The sequence below is a fragment of the Orcinus orca genome, chromosome 19, assembly GCF_937001465.1.
Source record: "Orcinus orca chromosome 19, mOrcOrc1.1, whole genome shotgun sequence".
Lineage (NCBI taxonomy): Eukaryota > Metazoa > Chordata > Mammalia > Artiodactyla > Delphinidae > Orcinus > Orcinus orca.
In genome coordinates, this window is record NC_064577.1 from 40,003,712 (window position 1) to 40,022,324 (window position 18,613).

The 18,613-nt window shown below is 54.2% G+C and overlaps 1 protein-coding gene and 1 long non-coding RNA gene across 10 annotated transcripts in view; both read left to right on the forward strand.

The window, feature by feature from the left end:
* LOC125962024 (uncharacterized) overlaps positions 1-18,613 on the forward strand; it is a 216,687-nt gene that overhangs the window by 119,770 nt on the left and 78,304 nt on the right. The window lies entirely within an intron of this gene.
* On the forward strand, positions 3,278-18,420 carry ETV4 (ETS variant transcription factor 4). Of its 9 annotated transcripts, none has more exons than XM_004286019.3 (13): positions 3,278-3,482; positions 4,101-4,211; positions 4,388-4,481; positions 4,703-4,750; positions 11,885-11,938; positions 13,117-13,243; positions 13,717-13,878; positions 14,105-14,382; positions 16,200-16,274; positions 16,435-16,503; positions 16,660-16,832; positions 17,104-17,205; positions 17,527-18,420. In XM_004286019.3, the coding sequence occupies exons 2-13, from the start codon at positions 4,152-4,154 to the stop codon at positions 17,749-17,751; spliced, it is 1,467 nt and encodes a 488-aa protein (XP_004286067.1). In that variant the 5' UTR covers positions 3,278-3,482; positions 4,101-4,151; the 3' UTR covers positions 17,752-18,420. The 9 variants fall into 9 exon arrangements, with proteins under 9 accessions (XP_004286067.1, XP_033272899.1, XP_033272902.1 ...); XM_033417008.2 differs by having other exon boundaries at positions 13,735-13,878; XM_033417011.2 differs by having other exon boundaries at positions 13,130-13,243; positions 13,806-13,878.

Consider the following 18,613-nt stretch of genomic DNA (forward strand, 5'->3'; position numbering starts at 1 on the left):
GGTGTCTAATTGCTTTACAATGGTGTGTTAGTTTCTGCTGTATAACCAAGTGAATCAACTATATGTATACCTATATCCCCATATCCCCTCCCTCTCACGTCTCCCTCCCACCCTCCCTGTCCCACCCCTCTAGGTGGTCACAAAGCACCCAGCTGATTTCCCTGTGTGATGCAGCTGCTTCCCACTAGCTATGTATTTTACATCTGGTAGTGTATATATGTCAGTGCTACTCTCTCACTTCGCCCCAGCTTACCCTTACCCCCTCTGTGTCCTCAAGTCTATTCTCTGCCTCTGCGTCCCTGCCCCTAGGTTCATCAGAACCTTTTTTTTTTTTTTAGATTCCATATATATGTGTTAGCATATGGTATTTGTTTTTCTCTTTCTGACTTACTTCACTCTGTATGACAGACTCTAGGTCCATCCACCTCACTACAAATATCTCAGTTTCGTTTCTTTTCATGGCTGAGTAATATTCCATTGTATATATGTGCCACATCTTCTTTATCCATTCATCTGTCGATGGACACTTAGGTTGCTTCCATGTCCTGGCTATTGTAAGTAGTGCTGCAATGAACATTGTAGTACATGACTCTTTTTGAATTATGAACCCACAGTATTTTCACTGAGATCACACACCTGGTCTCAGGACTTAATGAAGCTCACGTTCTTGATGTCTCATCACAGAAAGAATTCAGTGAGAGACAAAGTGATAGGTAAGAAGTGGATTTATTTAGAGAGAAATGCACTCCACAGACAGAAGGCGAGAGCGGCCTTGGGAGAAACACACTCCACAGACAGAGTGTGGGCCATCTCAGAAGGCAAGAGTGGCCTCAAAATATGGCGTGGTTAGTTTTCATGGGCTGAGTAATTTCATAGGCTAATGAGTGGGAGGAGTATTCCAGCTATTTTGGGGAAGGGGTGGAGATTTCCAGGAATTGGGCCACCACCCACTTTTTGGTCTTTATGGTCAGCCTTGGAACTGTCATGGCGCCTGTGGGTGTGTCATTTAGCTCGCTGATGTGTTACAATGAGTGTATACTGAGGTTCAAGGTCCACTGGAAGTCAAATATTCTGCCATCTTGGACCTAGTTGGTTCTAACCAGCTTTCATCCTAGCCTATGGCTATGTTGTTTTGTTAAAGGCTGTGCCCTGCCCCCTCCCCTCCTGTTTCACTCTGAGCCTGGATGTTGAATCAGAGGCCAGGTGACAGCAGTGGCGACTCAGCCAGCCTGCTGAGCCACAGCCGGAGGAGGAGGGCCCCTCAGCCACGACCCTGGATGAGGAATGAAAAGGAAGCACTTACTCTCCGGGGAGCCAGGGGGCCTCCAGAAAAATGGAAGAACTCAGAACCAGAGGGGCACCCCAAAGAGAGCCCCAGACTGGAGTGCCCTCTCCAGGACCCACCAGAATCTTCTTCATTGTCATGGAAACTACATCAGAGCTGCCTTCCTGGAAGCTGCCTTTCCTCCTCCCCCACTTCTCTTGGCTCAGAGACACAAGCTCCTCCCTAAACTGGTCCCATCCAGCTTAAAGCTGAGATTTGCTTGGGCTTGTCTCTCCTTGCTTGGGGAGGGTTCCTTGCTAAGCTCGATTAGTTTGGTCTTTATTGTACGTACTCACTAAACAACTATTTCCTGGGACCCTCATAAGCTTGAAGTAAGCTGGGGAAGACTTAAAGAGGCAAATGAGATCTTTTCCAGGCCCTGGAAAGCTCTCCATACAATCGGATGACCACGAGGCAGAAAAAGACTTGACAACAGAGATATAGGCAAGAATGTTGTAGGGTCTTTACGGAACTGATTCAGGATCTCTGGAAGGCTTCCTGGAGAAGAGAGGCAATAAGCATGAGTCTTAAATATTTCGGCAGAGAAGAGAGGGAAGTTTATTTTCATTTGTCCAGGATGATCTCCTGAAAGGAGCCCTAAACAGGTGCTAGAGGTTTGGTGTTCTAGCTCTGATCGTGACAACTGAAAGAGCTTGCATGTATCATTTCCTTCTCTGAAGCTCCACAGCCTCATCTGTAAAGTGGGGGTGTTAGATTAGATGAATTTGAAAACAGGCCTGAGGTTTGGTCACTCTCTTGTGTTTATCACAAACAGGCAGGAAACAAAATCAGGCTCTCCTCCAAGGAGGGCATAGACTGTAGACCCAGATTATCTCAGGAAAAAAAAAAAAAAAAAGACCTGGGGGATGTCATGTCCTGCGTGCCTCCATGGCTCCTGCCTAAGCAGCACAGCACACCAAGTGTCTATCTTGGTCACAGCTGCCTACCTGGCACCCAGCACTGTGTCTGGCACAATAAATATTTATTGAATGAATTGGTAAATGAATGAGGTGACAGACTATGAGTAGCTTTTGGCTAGAACTGACAGCAGTCCTGCCCCCAGATCATCAGATCCCTTGGGGCTTTTGCTCCCTCATACCTTGTGTTTGCTCTCAGGATAAGAAGAAAGATGGCGGAGAGAGAACTGCATTTTCAGAGATCCATGCCGGGCCTCTAGTTTCTGCTGCAATCAATAGAAAGTGGGTCACAGAACAGCTCTGTAGAGAGCAGACCCTTGAGAAAAAGTCTGGATTCCGTGCCAGTTTACATTTATTGAGGGCCTACTGTGTATCAGTTGTTGTCACATAGCTTTAATTCATTTAATTGTGGCCTCAAAGGACTGTACAGGAGAACATAGGGGATTGCGGGCTGCAAACCCCAGCGGCGCTGACGGAGTGACCTCCGCAAAGCCACTGCCCCTCTCTGAGTTTTCATTTTCAGTCTCTGTAAAATGGAAAAAATAGAACCCCTTCGCCAGCTTATGGGAGTGAAATGAGCACGTGGAAGCAGAGCGCTTCATAAATGCTCTTTATTATTGTTCCTCTGGGCATGGAAGTCCGCTCGCTTCCCCCCAGGGCGCACACATAGATATATTCACACTCCCACGTACACGCAGATGCACAGAGATGTGTGCAGACGCCAGCCGGAGGTGCTAGCCGAGCCTCAGGGCCACAGACGAGTCCCGCAGAGGAGACGTAGGGTCCTCGACTGCCCCCGTTTTCTCTCAGCTATTTATGAATGAACTCCGGCCGCGAGGAGTTTATTTTTTTATGAATGAGAGCCCAAGCGGTGAATGAAGCCGGGAGCCAGCCCCTGCGTTCTGATTGGCCCCCGCGGCTGGGAAACTCCGCCCCTCCGGCTCGGCCGGGCGAGTCTCGGGATTGGCGGGCGAGCCGGGCCCTGGGGTTTCATTCACAAAAGTCAATGAAACAAAGGGAACGGGGTGGGGGGAGAGAGAGCCGAGGCCGAGGCGAAGGAAATGCACCAATCAGCGGCTCCCCCGGGCTCACAACTGTCGGCGGCGCCCGGAAAACAAGCCGGTGCGCGGGGGACCCGGGGCCGGGGCCGCCTCGCTCCGGCCTAGCCCCACGGCCCTCAGTGGGGTCCCGGGGTATGCTCGGGACCCCCCGCTGCTCCAGCACAGACGCCCGGGCCTCAGGTGAGGCTGCGGGAGGGAGAGGGAGGGAGAATGTCTGCGATTCCCAGCCTCGCCTCCAACACGCACCACACTCTCACAGCCGCCTCCGCAGATTCCAGGGCAAGGGGTGGGAGACGCTGGGATTCAGGGTTGGAGGGGGCGCCAGAGTTGTGGGTGTGCGAATGGTGCGCTCCTCGCCCGCTCCTCCGCGCGCCAGCGCACACGCGCGAGAGAGCGAACACACACACACACACACACACACACACACACACACACACACACACACACACACACACACACACACACACACACACACACACACACACACACACACACACACACACACACACACACACACACACACGTCTTATGTAACTGAGCCTGGGCAAAGCAGGGCTGCAGAAAGCAGCCGAAACGGCGAGCCCGGCTCCCAGGAGCAGGTGGGACCTCCTTTGGCGGGAGGGGAGTGGTGCCGACGCTAGGCTCGGCAGGCGGAAACCTCCCCATCGCCTAAGTGAGTCGGAGAAGTTTTGCCGTCGGACCCAGGGCCTCGCGACTGCCCCTCCCGGTCGCCCTTCCCCACCCCCACCTCGCTGCCTTCCCCCAGACGGTGTGCAAACGCAGCTCCCCCGCCCCCAGGTCTCTGCCCCCGCGCGGGGCCCGGGCCGTGTGGCCGGAGGGAGCGGCCGGATGGAGCGGAGGATGAAAGGCGAATACTTGGACCAGCAAGTGCCCTACACCTTCTGCAGCGTGAGCGCCGCGCCGGCCTCCACGCCCGCCCCCTCCCTGCACCCCGCCCCTACCCACCCAGCGGCCCCAACGGGGTCCAGGGCTGCCCGCCCCGGAGTCACCCCGGGACCCCAGCCCCGCCCCCCAGACCAGGAGGCCTCAGGGTGACTCGGGGGCATTCTTCCCCTTCTCCGCAGAAATCTCCCGGAAATGGGAGCTTGCGCGAAGCGCTGATGGTCCCGCAGGGGAAGCTCATGGACCCGGGCTCCCTGCCGCCCCCCGACTCCGAAGGTAAAGAGACAGAGCGACAAACCGCTACCCTCCCCACCTCACACACCCCGAGGGCTGACCCTGGAGCCCCCGCCCTTTTCCCAAAAGGACTCGCCCTCCAAGGGACTCTGGTCATTATCCGCCAGTACCCCCAAGGGGGAGGTCATCCGGCTCGCTAGGGCTCCCGCTCTCTCACGAGCACCTCCAGCTCACCTTCTCCAATTCCATTATTCACCCCTCAGATCTATTCCAGGATCTAAGTCACTTCCAGGAGACGTGGCTTGCTGAAGGTGAGTGGTTTTGTGACCTTTACTGTTATTGGGGTGGGGGATGCTCTCTACCCCTACTATTCCAGCCTAGCCCACTTCCTCTCTCCTCACCCTCAAGGGCCTCTGCAAGGCCCCTTCCCCACGTCCCCTGCCTCTCCACTCTTTCCAGCTCCCAGCGTGGTTACTTATATTGATATTTATTTTCTCTGCCCTGAGCCAGGCTTGTGTAACTAGGCCTGCGGATGAATCAGACCATTGTGTGGGGTATTTGCCTATTTGAATGGAACTTGGCCCCAGGCCCGTTTTCCTGGTTGAAATTTTCATTTGCAAAGTTTGTTTGGCACCAGCCGCCAGGCCGAGGTGTAGGTTGGGGTGTTGCGGGAGTCGGGAGTTTAAGAAACTGGAGGAGGAGAAGTAGAGATTCATTTGTTACTTCCTTTCTGGAATTGCCAAAACATTCATTGTTACACCCTTGGTTTCTCTTCTTCCCAGCCCGCAGCGCCAAACAATTTACTGTTTGAGCCAAAAGAACTGCAAAAGTTTAAATAATTCTTTTTTGCCTCACTTTGGCAAAGCAGCCCAGGGCTTCTTCCTCAAACAGCCTTGATTGTAATTCTAATGGCAACTGATCCTCCCGCCTCCTTCCCTCTTGACTACCTCCCTCCCCAGGCAAATTGCCCCTCCAGTTTGCTGGGGGCGGGGGTGGGGTGCGCTCTGAGCTGGAGGGGTGGGGTCAATAGCGAGGCCTCCTCTGGGTAGCGAGGTGTGTGGGGGGGGGGTCTCCTGGTTGGATTCCTTGGTGTGTTTGGGTGGGGCCTGAGGGTGTCGCCGGTGGGGCTGCAGGTAGGAGGCTTATGGTGTTTAGACAGTCTCTGAGAGGGAAGGGTTAACACCCCCATCTGAGGGTCCCTTCAGTGTAACACTGAAAACCAAGAAACTACAGCACTAGGAACCCCTTCTTGAGGGCTTTTCTCTTCTTTGGGATCTCCCCTTCCCTCCACCTGGGTATCTTTGACGATTTTTTTAAACTCAAACCCAGCTCCTCTAGAGCCATCTTTAAAACCTTGGGGTAGAAGAGAAAGACCCCTGACTAGGTGAGACTAGATCTGTCTTGACGACTGTGGTGTCCCCAAAATATGTACGCTAACAGACTGACTGTTTAGCATAGAGCAAGCGCTCAAGACATTTTGTGGAATTCGAGGCTGAATGGCCTCGTGGGTGCTGGAGGGATCTGGGGGTTCTGGGGGAGATTGTGCACGTCTTGTCTTCCCCGATTCTGCAAGCCCTGTGTGCCCAGCTGTGAGTTACATGCAGAGCTATGCCCAGTCCTCCCATCTTCTGCTCGAGGTTTCGGAGCTGGGCTGGAGCTGAAGGACGCAGTGGTGTCGGTTTCCACCGTCTCTCAAAGACTTCCTTTCCCAAAGCCTGATTTCTGTCTGGCTTGCCAGGCTCCTCGTCTGTCAGCTGAGGGTCCCCAGGCTCCCCAGGTGGGCAGCTCCCGGGGCTGTGATCTAGGGGTAGGCTCAGAGGGTGGCATTTTGGAAGCAGCTGGGTTTGGAATGGGAAGGGGAGGAAAACGTTCTCATCTGCTCTCAACCTTGGAAGCCCCACCCCTTGGCGGTGGGGGTCTAGAAATGGTACTTGTGTCTATCTGCATGTGTCAGTGTGACAGCCAGTGTGTGTGCTTCCTGCTGCTGCCCTGGAAGTCCCTGTACATTTAAATCCAGTGGGTGGGGAGGTGGGGGTGGGGATCGCAAGACGGAGGTGGGGGGGGCCGCTGGGGTCTCCTTGGTTCCCTGTCCTTCCTTCCGAGGGAGCAGCTCAGGTTCCCAGCTGGCGATGGATGGCCAGGCGTGAGGGGGGGATGCTGAGGCCGATCGCTCCTTCTTGCTCTCTCTGCGGAGACAGATGCAGCTGCCGGGGCCCTGTCCCCCTGCACCATCCCAGCAGCGCCCCAGCCTCCTCTCCTGCCTCTTCCCACCAGGTCAGTGACCCCTGCAGCCCAGAGGGAGTTTTGGGGTGGCAGGGAGGGACTAGCTCCTTTGGAAACTTGCCAGTGGTGGGGCGCGAGGGACTGGAGGCCAGAGCCCATCCTCCCTCAGCTTGATTTCCCCCTAAAGCCCCAGTGTGGAGAGACGCAGTGGGTCCTTGAAGTGTGGGTGAGGCTGTGAAGATTTCGGGGGACACCAGGCTGGATTCTAGCGGAGGCGTTCTGGGTGCGGCGTCTGGTGTCCGTGCAACATTGAGGGGGAGGGGGAGGGGGGCTCTGTCGAGGCAGCTCAGACATCTTTGGGTTGGAGGTTTTCTAGATGGAGAGGGTGGGGGTGAAGTGAGACTAAGAAGGTGTGTCTGTTTTCGGGGTGCCTGGGATCTGCTCAGTTGCTGGAGAAATGATCGGGCTACTGCAGGGAAACCCAGGCTCAGACAGGCTGAGCCCAGGCTGTGTCTGGCTGTGGTTAAAGATGTGCCGCTTCTGGACGAGGGTTCCTTTCCGGGCTTGTCGGGAGCCCACAGGAACTCTCAGAGACAATGACGTTGGTCTCTTTGGCGGTAAGGAACATTGACTCTGGGTCATGTAGGTCCTTTGTATGAGGCGGGGGTCCATAACAGGGTCGGTGGATTCCCAAAAGCTCTGTGGATAGGTGGCAGGGGTCCTTGCGCCCTCTGATATGTGTATAAAATTGTTGGGGGTACACCCTACACAAAGGAATGTGAATTTTTCTAGGAAGAGAATGATCTATAGCTTTTATGAGATTCTCAGAGGGGTGGGTCTGTGCTCCCCTTGCCATAAGAATCATTGCTCCCAAATCTTCCTCCAAGGTCTTCAGCTCCCTTGCCCCTTGGTTTTCCCTCATCGTATTTTTAAGTCCAAAAAGAGAACCTGTGTGGGAAGGGTATGCAGAGAGGATGTGTTTCATCCGTGTGCTGGCGTGAAGTAAGAGGCATCAGGGTGTGTGAACCTGCGTGTGTGCACACTGGTGCTGCAGTCTCTCTGTGGGCCGATATGGGGTTAATCCCCTCTCCCAGTCTTTCCTAGCTACAATGCCTCCTTCTAGATCTTTCTGTCTCCTCCCCTTCCAGAAGGCTCTTGGGGACAAATGTCCCCTCCATAGATAGAGAACTGGTTCCTTCCAGCACACTGCCAGGGTGGGGGCGGGGTAAGGGTGAGAGATGAGGCCAGTGGTGACACAATGGAGCAGAAGCTCCGGGGAATGGCCCCCCTTCCCCCTGGGGCTCCTTAAGAGACCCCTTCACCCTGTAATTGTACCCTAGGAGGGGGAGAAGGTGATGGGGCATGTATCATATAGGTGGGTGGTTTGCCTGGGGTGGGCTTAGCTACTTGGTGGTTTTCACCTCCCAGCTCTCCTGGAGCCCAGCTTGGGAGGCCCCTAAGCCCCTTCTCTTCTACTGACCCCCGCCCCCCACTGGAGGGATGTTCCCTAAAATTCTCTCTTTCTGGGTTGGCACATTTCCCGTCCCCTCCTTAATCATCTGCCATGTCCCCAGGCAGGTGAACTCCACCTTAGTGCCAGGATGGAGTTGGGGGCAGACCCTGGCACACTGGCTTGGCAGCCAGAGCTCAGCCAGCTCAACAAATACAGAGCGGCTGACACTCAAGACCAAACACGGTATTAGAAATTCTCCTGCTGTCCAGGAATGAGAGGCTTCACGTTACTGTTCCTATTCCCATCCTTGACAGTCTCTGTGCGACTGAAGCCCCGTCCTGCCCCTTTGGGAGAAGCCGGTGTTCCGGAGAGGGGCCGGGCAGGGACTGGGGTTCCCACCACAGCCCCTTCTTGCCTGGGCTGACTTCTCATGGCCCTGGGATGAAGATAGTGCCTCCTCTTTTGAGGTGTGGTCAGTGTGCTGGGGCGGGGGGGGCTCCTCTGGGACTGCTGGGGGGACTGGGGGTTCTGGTCCAACCTTCAGGCCTGAGGCAAGAGGAAAGACAAGATGACCCCAGGGCTCTCTAGCGTCACGTGACCTGGTCTGTGACGCCAGCAGGAGAGGCCCCCAGCCCGTTACCTCCGTGGAAACCGGCAGTTAATGTAGCCCCAGAAGCAGACCTATGTGCGTCAGCCTCCCCCGTGTTCTGCACCTCCTCCACCCTTGGAACCCTCCTTGCCCAGGTGGCAGGGAGGGAAATATTGTCCATCTTGCTCTTATCACCCCCCTCCTGCCACTCTGGGGGTCTTGCCTGTGGGCGGGCCAGAGGGCACAGCAGGGATGGGCAGGGAGGGAAGTATTGTCCATCTTGCTCTTATCACCCCCCTCCTGCCACTCTGGGGGTCTTGCCTGTGGGCGGGCCAGAGGGCACAGCAGGGATGGGCAGGGAGGGAAGTATTGTCCATCTTGCTCTTATCACCCCCCTCCTGCCACTCTGGGGGTCTTGCCTGTGGGCGGGCCAGAGGGCACAGCAGGGATGGGCTTGGGCCTTGCACCCCTGGGCAGCTGAGCAGGTTTTGCACCCTTCCCTTTATCCAGTTTTCCAAACCTGCCTCTTCTTAAGAGCTACCAGGGGCATGCGTTAAAATACCGATGCCTAGCCCCCACCCCGGGCCTGTGGAATGTGACTGTCCAGAGGAGGGGACTGGGAATCCGTTGTTAACAATGCCCCGGGATTCTTGACTGGGCCCAGTTTGGGAATGGTTGCCTTTGTGCCCTAGTCGCGCTCCTGAAAAGATGTGCTGTGTGGTTTTTTGGTTGATTTGTTTTTGCCACGGGATTTCATGCCCTGGTGATCTATCTGATCACTTTAGGATGGTTCTATGCTTACTTTTCTTTCATAAATTCTTTAGCTGCTAGTGGTTCCTGATTCTTAAACCCCTCAGCCATTGGGTTCCCTCTGTCAGGAAGTCACCTACCTACAAACGTATATTTTATTTTATTTAATTTATTTTTTTATTGAAGTATCGTTGATTTACAATATTGTGTTAGTTTCAGGTGTGCAGCAAAGTGATTTGGTTTTACATGTATATATGTGTATACCTATATTCTTTTTTTTATTCCTTTCCATTATAGTTTATTACAAGATATTGAATATAGTTCCCTGTGCTATACCGTAAATCCTTGTTTATTTTATATACGGTAGTGTACATCTGTTAATCCCATGCTCTCAATTTATCCCTCCCCCCCACCCCGCATAAATGTGTATTTTAAAGCACTTGACACCTCTGATATTTAAAGTAAGTTGATGAAGAATCCACTTGCCAAGCAATTGATCACAGCCTAAAGCATCCCTTGTGAGATGTGCTTTTCAGGGGACCTGCCTCTAATGTTACCTGGTGGTGGAGAGGGGGAGCCCTAAAGGGGAGGGAAGGGCTGATTGGTTAGGATCTCTTCAGTTCTTGCTCCCAGGCCCATGTTGCTGGCTCTCACCGGCCTGAGGACAAGGCGTCATTGTAGTTTATTCATATAGTTGACAAATAATGCATTGAGTGTCTCTTCTGAACGAGACCTTGTTTGAGGGGTGCTGGGGAGTCAGACAAATAAGACAGACAAAGCCCCTGCCCTCAGCAAGGTTAACTTTCTGGTAGAGGAGATGGACAATAAATTACACATAAGTTACATGTGCGTAAATTAATACGTTCAGGTAGTCATATGTGCTAGGGAAAAAATAAAACAGGGATGCGATCGAGAGCCAGGAGGGACCACTTTGGTTTGGGTGGTCAGAGAAAGCCTCTGAGATAGCAAGGTGAGCTAACACTTCAAAGGCCAGAAAAAAACAAGCAAAGATGTGGGGAAGAGGGTTCAAGCTGGTCAAGTTTGAGGACCCAAAAGGAGACCAGAGCTCTGGAGAGTAACAGGCAAGGAGAGGCAGGTGAGAGAGGTAAGCAAGAGCCAGAAACTTGGGCGCCACAGAGGCCAAGGGCAAGAGTTTGGGGTTCATGCTTTAAGCAAGGGAGAAAAGTGATTGGATTTCTGTTGTCAAAAGATCCCTCTGGCAGTTTTGGGGAGAATAGATGTTGGGAGTTCTGATAACATGTCGTGGCTGAAATCCAAGGAAGAAATGATGGAGCCTTGGCCCAGGAGGGAAGCCATAGAGACTGGGGTGTGTCCTGTATAGACTAGGACGAGTGGCCGTGATCTCCAGCCATCTCCTCGTATCCCACACCCTTACCAGCCATTCTCAACTCTCCGGTCATTTTATCCATGAGTTTTCCTATTGTCCAATCTGAGAGCAGTCTCCAGGGAACAAAAGACCCCTCTCCATGGGTTCCATTGCTTCATCTTCAAGCCAGTCTCTTCCCAGATTGATAGGAAGTCCCTCTCGGTGTCTACCCTTCCCCTTCCTGCTGTGATCTATTTATTCCTGAGAGAGGGGCAAAAAGTGGGCAAAGACTCTGGGGTCAGGAGAGGTGCTGAGCTGTAACCCACCTGAAGGAGTTAGTGAGCCCAGGATAAGAACTAGAAATCAAAGCCCGGATATCCAGTCTGGAGGCCATGGATGAGCTGTTGTTCTATTTTAGTTTCCCTGCCTAATCCCCAAACTCAACTCTACCCACGCTGGCACCCTGGGAGTGCTCCTCAGAGCTCCAAGCTTGGGAACCCTTCTCTCTCTCCTAGGTGCCCATCAGAGCGGTCAGGCACCTGACCTGCCAGTGTCCCCAGCCTCCTCTCCCATTGTCATCCTCTTACCACCTCTCCTGAACCATTCTCTTTCTTCCCTTCCATCTCCTTTACCAGGCTCTAGATTTCTACCTTTCACCCGGGAGGTTCTATAAAAGGCAGATTCCTGGGTCCAGCCCAGATTCAGAATCTTCCCATGTGATTCGAAGTCCACAGAATCTTACTCCTTACAGTGCCCGCGCGCCCCAGATGTGGCTCTGCTGGGAGCTCTGAGGGAGCTTTGTAAACTGAGGCACAGGGCTGTCTTCACTCATAAAAGTGGAGGGAAAAAAAGACGAAGCGTCTAGGACAAAACTCTGGAATCTGCTCAGACGGGTTCTGAGAACTTGAAGCCTTCCCTCCGGGGTGTTAATGGAACCCAGAGATGGAGGTCGCTAGGACCTGGGGTGGAGTTGCCTTCAGTCCTAGGAAAGCTGTTTCCCTGCTTCGGGCTGGTGCTAATCTGCAGGGCTGCAATAATGGTGTCGGCCAGGGGCTGCCATCCGGGGCCCCCACCCCAGACTCACCTCTGGCCTCTCTCTGCAGCTCAGGTACCGGACAGTGATGAGCAGTTTGTTCCTGATTTCCATTCAGAAAACTGTGAGTAGAGGGCCCTGGGTAGAGGGAATGGGGAGTAGGGGAGGGCAGGAAATGAGTCATAGGGATAGAGAATCACAAAAGATCAACTTGTTCTGTCGTCTAGAAGAGGGTGAAGGCCAGGGCTCCCCATTCTTGGGTTTGGACTCAAAGACCAAGCAATAACTGGGAGATGAAGACCTTGCTTCAAATCGGGGCTTGCCCATCCTAGCTGTGTGACCTTAGAGCAGACATTTCATCTCTGTGATCCTCCATTTCCTTATTTCTGAAACGAGGGGCTTGGACCCGTGCAGCAGGGTCCAGTTCTACCATTCTAAGTTACTTTCATGCAACTGGGGGCGATTTTGTCCCCCAGGAGACACGTGGCAATGTTAGTTGACATTTGGGGTTGTCACAGCTGAGGGTGTGGTGCTATTGGCATCTAGTGGGTAGAGGCCAGGGATGCCGCTAACATCCTACAATGCTCAGGATAGCCCCCATGACAAGGAATTATCTGGCCCAAATGTCACTAGTGCTACTGTTGAGAAACCCTGCTTTAATGTCGGATACTTTGCTCTCAACTATCTTCAATGAGATGAAAACAGGGCACAAATGATCGACAACAGAACCGTCGATTGCAGGTTTTGACTCTCTCACACTCACTGCCTCGGGACCAACTCTGCTGCTCAGCCTGGTGGCTGGAGTTGGCGAACCCAGCAGGGGCCACAGGAAAGGCCAACGTTCTTCTCAGATAATTAGGAGCATGTGTACGATGCTAGTCAGCTGACAGGCAAGTGGGCTAATATCCAACCTTAACCAGAAAAAGAAAGATTCTTCATAGCCCCAAAGAGGAAAACATTTTTCTCCCTTGGAATTTTACAGGGCAGTCAGGAAAACCAGAGGCCTTTCGTTGGAGGTGCTCACCCCTAGAAAGGTGTTTGGGGGGGTGGGGGAATTGCGTTAAATGTTGAACTTCAGACAGTTTCTTTGGTTCCTATGGGACATTAGCCTGAGGTATAAAGCTACACATAATGTAAATAGCCAAACTGTTCTTAGAAGTGTCTGACAACGGAGATCCAGAGAAGGGGGATGAGGCTGTACTGGCACCCAGCTGATCCTTAAAGAGCAGAAGGTGTCCGAAGCTCTTCCTGCCTCTCCTGTGACACTCTCTGGCCTTGCTCTGCCTCTCCCGACCCCCACAGTAGCTTTCCACAGCCCCACGACCAGGATCAAGAAGGAACCCCAGAGTCCCCGCACAGAGCGGGCCCTGCCCTGCAGCAGGAAGCCATCCCTCTCCTACCATCATGGCGAGCAGTGCCTTTATTCCAGGTGAGCCCCAGCCCCGCCCTGGGGAAGGGTTGGATGGAGGGTGGGGGTGGGCACCTGTGAGCAATGGCAGCAGTTGAGATGCAGGTTAGACACAGAAAGGATTTCCGAGCTCCTGTAATGCAGTAATGTAGCTCAGGATTTCCTGAGTAGTTAGGATGAAAAATGCAGCAGCGGGTTCAAGGGATGTGTGTTAAGACCCAGGCAGAGTGTTTCCACTGGAGAAGCTGCTGTCTGACCCAGCCCAGCTGCTCTGGGCTGGGGAGAGGTGTTCTAAAGATTACACCCAGCTTCAGGATTAAGAAAGGAGAAGAAAAAGTTCATTTGGGGCTGAGTCTGGCTCATGCTGTTCCTTTCCCGGCACCCTCTACTCTTCTCCCATAATCCCTGTGACCTGACTTCCCAGGGAGTGAAGCGTTCAGAGATGCTCGCCCAGCTTCTCTGCCCCCTCACCCCTGTCTCCCCCTCACCTCCAGTGCCTATGACCCCCCTAGACAAATCGTCATCAAGTCCCCCGCCCCTGGTGCCCCCGGACAGTCGCCCCTGCAACCCTTTCCCCGGGCAGAACAACGGAGTTTCCTGAGATCTTCTGGCACCTCCCAGCCCCACCCTGGCCATGGGTACCTCGGGGAGCATAGGTAAGGTGACAAGGAGAACCAGGTCTCACCAGTTTTTTCTCAATCCCTGAGTGTTCTTCGCTGCCCTTAAGAAACCTGGCATGGGGGGAGGTAGGGAGGAAGGGATATTGACATCCCCCATTCCCCCCCCACCCCGGAGCCCACTCTGTGAGCTCTGGGAGCAGCAGGCACAGGAGGGCTTCGTTTAATATTCTCTTTTCTTCCTTCTCCATCCAACCACATCCAGCTCTGTCTTCCAGCAGCCCCTGGATATCTGCCACTCCTTCACACCCTCTCAGGGAGGGGGCCGGGAACCTCTCCCAGCCCCCTACCAACACCAGCTGTCGGAGCCCTGCCCACCCTACCCCCAGCAGAGCTTCAAGCGGGAATACCTTGACCCCCTGTATGAACAGGCCGGCCAACCCGGCCAGCCGGCAGTGGGCCAGGGTGGAATCAATGGGCACAGGTACCCAGGGGCGGGGGTAGTGATCAAACAGGAGCAGATGGACTTCTCCTACGACTCAGGTAAGAGACGCTCCCGGGAAGGAGATGGAGGGGTTTTGGTGGGATTGCTGGGTGGGGTGGCATGTGATCAGTTCCATTAAACCTAGAATGTCTCCCCACAAGTTTTTTTTACCTTCCCATCCATTTACCAGTTCATACATTCAACCCACCCACCTACCACTTCTTTTCATAGATTCAAAAGAACTGTCACGTTTCAATCAGCAAACTTATATTCAGATAAGAGATAAGTGACATGTGCAGGTCCTTGCCCTCAGGTAGCTTGTGACTTGATAGGAAAGTTAAGGCATTTCTTCCTATTTCTATTTAGCAGGTGCTTGGGGGTTTAATTACCTACTGAGATTTAAGTACTGTGCCAGGAGCATGAGTGTGTGCAGTTGGAGGACACAAAGATGAATAGGACGTGTCATTGGTCCCTGTCCCCACAGAAGCTTAAAAATACAAAGGGATTTTAATGAGGAGAAACATGAACTTGAAACTAGCCAGGTTCACAGTTCCCAGTTGGAAGGCGGGGTTCACATGTGGTTTGAGCCTCCAGGTTGGAAGGACCCGCCATCCTGGCCAGACCGGAAGTAGGGACTGCTTTAAATTCTAGTTCCACCTGGCTGTTGACAGGAGTGAGATGCACTCAGCTGTTGTGTTCAAAAACAGCTACAGCTCAAAACCCCATGCGCCCAGGAAAGGCCCAGAAAACCTTGTCTCCTGTTAACATTGCTACCAGCTCCAAATTTGAGTTTATCTGCAAACTTGCATTATAAAAAATAAATTCAGAGATTAGGGTAGGCTCAGAGCTGGCCAGAGCTTTTGAATTTCTCTATTCCTGGTGCCCAGTCTTTTCGGGACAGGGGGGTGAGCCCCAAATCCTCCAGGCTGCCCCAGCAAGAACCAGAAGGGTGCACCCACCTCTCCTCAAGCCCGGGCCCTAAGCCTGAGCCGTGCCCGGCAGTGAGATGGAGGAAGGAGGAGGGAGACGCTCTTGCCGCCGACCTTCAAAGGCTGTAGACCGGAGGAGATCGTGTTACATGCCCTTGAACTCCTGCCCCTCCCCCTTCAGCTTTCTCTGAATGGAGTCAGGAATTCCATTCACAAAATGGAGGCATGAATGAGCCCACCCTCCCGCCTCCTCCCGGAGGTGTCGGGTTTCACCATCTCATTCATAGGTGGGAGTGGTGGGGGTAGGGCGGGAAGGGGCTGGCACTTGAAGGGCTGGCTTTGCACCGGGGCCGCCTCCAGGTGGGGTGGGGAGGTGTCAGTTCCGTGGAATGGAATGAAATAGAGTGGACTGTCTGCTGTCAGACCTGAAAACACACAGCCCCGTGTGCCCACTGCCTCTTCCACAAATAGATGCATGCGTGTTCTCTCTCTCCCCCCCGCCCCACCCCCACTCCTTTCCTCCCTCTCTCCCTCCCTCCCTCACACCCGCACTGGGCTGGAACCTGCCCTGCTGACCGGACGTCAGCCCATTCCAAGGGAATCTTAGGCTGGGACATTGAACCCTTTCCCCGGAGGTTCATCTCTACCCTCCTCCTCCCCATAAACTCACAGGAAACAGCTGCTCCCTGGAATCCTGGGCCTTGTGGAGCAGCTTTGCCCAGCCCCAGCTGTTGCCATCCAGGCCCTCTGGCCCCGCCCTCAAGTTGAGGGCTTCCGGCTTCTCACTCCCTCTGGGGGGAACTTCCCCCAGGATTTGGTGGTAGGCAGGCCTCTTGGAAAAGAACCGGAAGGCAGGCTGGCAGAAGAAGTTCTTGAATGTGTGCAGGACTGCCGCCCCTACCCCAGCTACCTATAACATCGCCCTTTTTTCTTTCTTCCCCCCCCAGACGTCCCTGGGTATGCTTCAATGTACCTTCACGCAGAGGGTTTCTCCGGGCCCTCTCCAGGTGACGGGACCATGGGTAAGGCAGCCTCCTACCTCCCCTGCCAAGCCCTCCAAGTTTGGAGGAGGGAGTCGTGCCTTGGGGGAGGGGCTCCTGGCCAGGAGTCCCTCTGGACTCTCTGGGGTCTCGTATCAGTGAACCCCCAGATCTGAGTGATCCCTGCAACTTCCTCCTCAAGGCTATGGCTATGAGAAACCTCTGCGACCATTCCCAGATGATGTCTGCGTCGTCCCTGAGAAATTTGAAGGTCAGAGAAGTGACCTTTCATGCCCTCTGTGTCCCCCAGGAGTCACATCACATTTCATGAGAAAGGGCCTGGAGAGACCCCTGGGGAGAGGGGGCCGGGTTGCTTGGGGGACCAGAGGGCACAAGCCCTCCACCGCCTGTTTCCTGTGTTCCCCAGGAGACATCAAGCAGGAAGGGGTGGGAGCCTTCAGAGAGGGGCCGCCCTACCAGCGCCGGGGTGCCTTGCAGCTGTGGCAGTTTCTGGTGGCCCTGCTGGATGACCCGACAAATGCCCACTTCATTGCCTGGACCGGCCGGGGGATGGAGTTCAAACTAATTGAGCCTGAGGAGGTGGGCCTCTCAGATGTCCCCACCTCTCCTCCCAATGACTTTGGGGCCTGGAGATGAGAGGACCTGGGAACTGGTGGCATGTGCCTTCACCAGCACCGTTGCTTTATTTAACCTGAATTCCTGCCAAACCAGGGTCTGTGGGCTGGGGCTTAGCTGCAGGGCCAGCTGAGCATTTGCACCAAGAATCTCAAGTACTCTTTCTGACCTGCGCCCCATTATTTCCTCCGCTGAGCTGCCATCGCCATCCCCAAACTCTGTCTCCTGTCCCCAGGTCGCCAGGCTCTGGGGCATCCAGAAGAACCGGCCAGCCATGAATTACGACAAACTGAGCCGCTCACTCCGATACTACTACGAGAAAGGCATCATGCAGAAGGTCGGGCTTAGGGGTCCAAGGACAAGGGGGTGGGGGGCCGTGGAGGTGGGAAGGTGATGGGGGCAGGAGAGCATTCTCGCAAGTTTGAAGGAGCAGACAGTGAACCAGTCAGAGAAGTCAAACTGGACAATTCCCAAGATTTCCCTCTTCCCAAACAGTGATACATATAAATAGTAATGGAAAAGCCTAAAGCGTGGAGAGGTTGAGATTAGAGAACAGGAGCTTCTTAGAAGAACCAGCTGGAGGAGAAATGTGCCCCGGGCATCTGTAGGAGGGCTGCTCTCCCCACCCCAACACTGACCCAGCCCTCTCTTCCCACAGGTGGCTGGCGAGCGTTACGTGTATAAGTTTGTGTGCGAGCCCGAGGCCCTCTTCTCTCTGGCCTTCCCGGACAATCAGCGTCCAACTCTCAAGGCTGAGTTTGACCGGCCCGTCAGTGAGGAGGACACAGTCCCTTTGTCCCACTTGGACGAGAGCCCCGCCTACCTCCCAGAGCTGGCTGGCCCCGCCCAGCCCTTTGGCCCCAAGGGTGGCTACTCTTACTAGCCCCTAGCAGCTGCTCCCCTGCTGCCGGGGTGCTGCCCTGTGTACATAGAGCTGAATTTGGTGTCAGGGAAACTCCCACTCTGAAACCCACAGATGTCTTTGGAGCAGATCCCCTCTGCCCATCAGTCACTCCAGCCCAGACTCTGAGCTGCTCCCCAGAGTTGATGGGAAGGGAAAGTGGAGACACTGCGAGTGTGAAGGTGGTGTCTAGGAAACTCCTCCGGGGACTCCACCTCTGGCCTCTTCCTAGGTCCTGCTTAGAGGCCAAGCCCCACTCCCTCTCCCCCATCACAGAGAACAAGAGTTTGTTCTGTTCTGGGGGACAGAGAAGGAGCTTCCCCACTTCATCCTGGCGGAGAGGGAGACATTGAGCTCCCCTGATCTCCCATGCTGGGGAGACGGCACGCTGCATCCCGCATTCTGCTCCAGGCTGTGGCCCTGGAGGGTCCTACTTGGCAGTTCTTGGTGCTCTTTGTTCCTAGAGTCGGGGAAGCTGGAGTGAGGAACCTGGGATGGGGGAGGGCTTGCCAGGTGGAGGAGGGATGGCTGGGCTCTGCTCCCAGGGCCCTCTGCCTCTCCTCTGCCCTTTCCTAGGCCCAGGCCTGGGATTTCGCCTCCATCTCCACTACATCTGCCAGACCCTAATAAAGGCCCCTGCGTCTCCTGTGAGTTCTCCTTTGTCCTCTTTGCTGCCATGGGAGAAGGACCTGGGGCTGGAAAGAGCTCTGGCCTTAGGGGCACGTGACCTGAGTTTGGGGCCTGGCCTGACACTTAACTTCCCTTACGGGTTCAGGAAAAAACAATTGACCTCTGACTTTTTCCTCTGGAAAATGGGCTCAGTGATACCTGCTCTTTCCCCCTC

Coding starts and splice junctions, on each gene's coding strand:
- ETV4 (XM_004286019.3), top strand. CDS start 4,152: ATGGAGCGGAGGATGAAAGGCGAATACTTGGACCAGCAAGTGCCCTAC. Junction 16,275..16,434: donor TCCAGGTGACGGGACCATGG/GTAAGGCAGCCT, acceptor TTCCTCCTCAAG/GCTATGGCTATGAGAAACCT. Junction 16,504..16,659: donor CGTCCCTGAGAAATTTGAAG/GTCAGAGAAGTG, acceptor TGTGTTCCCCAG/GAGACATCAAGCAGGAAGGG.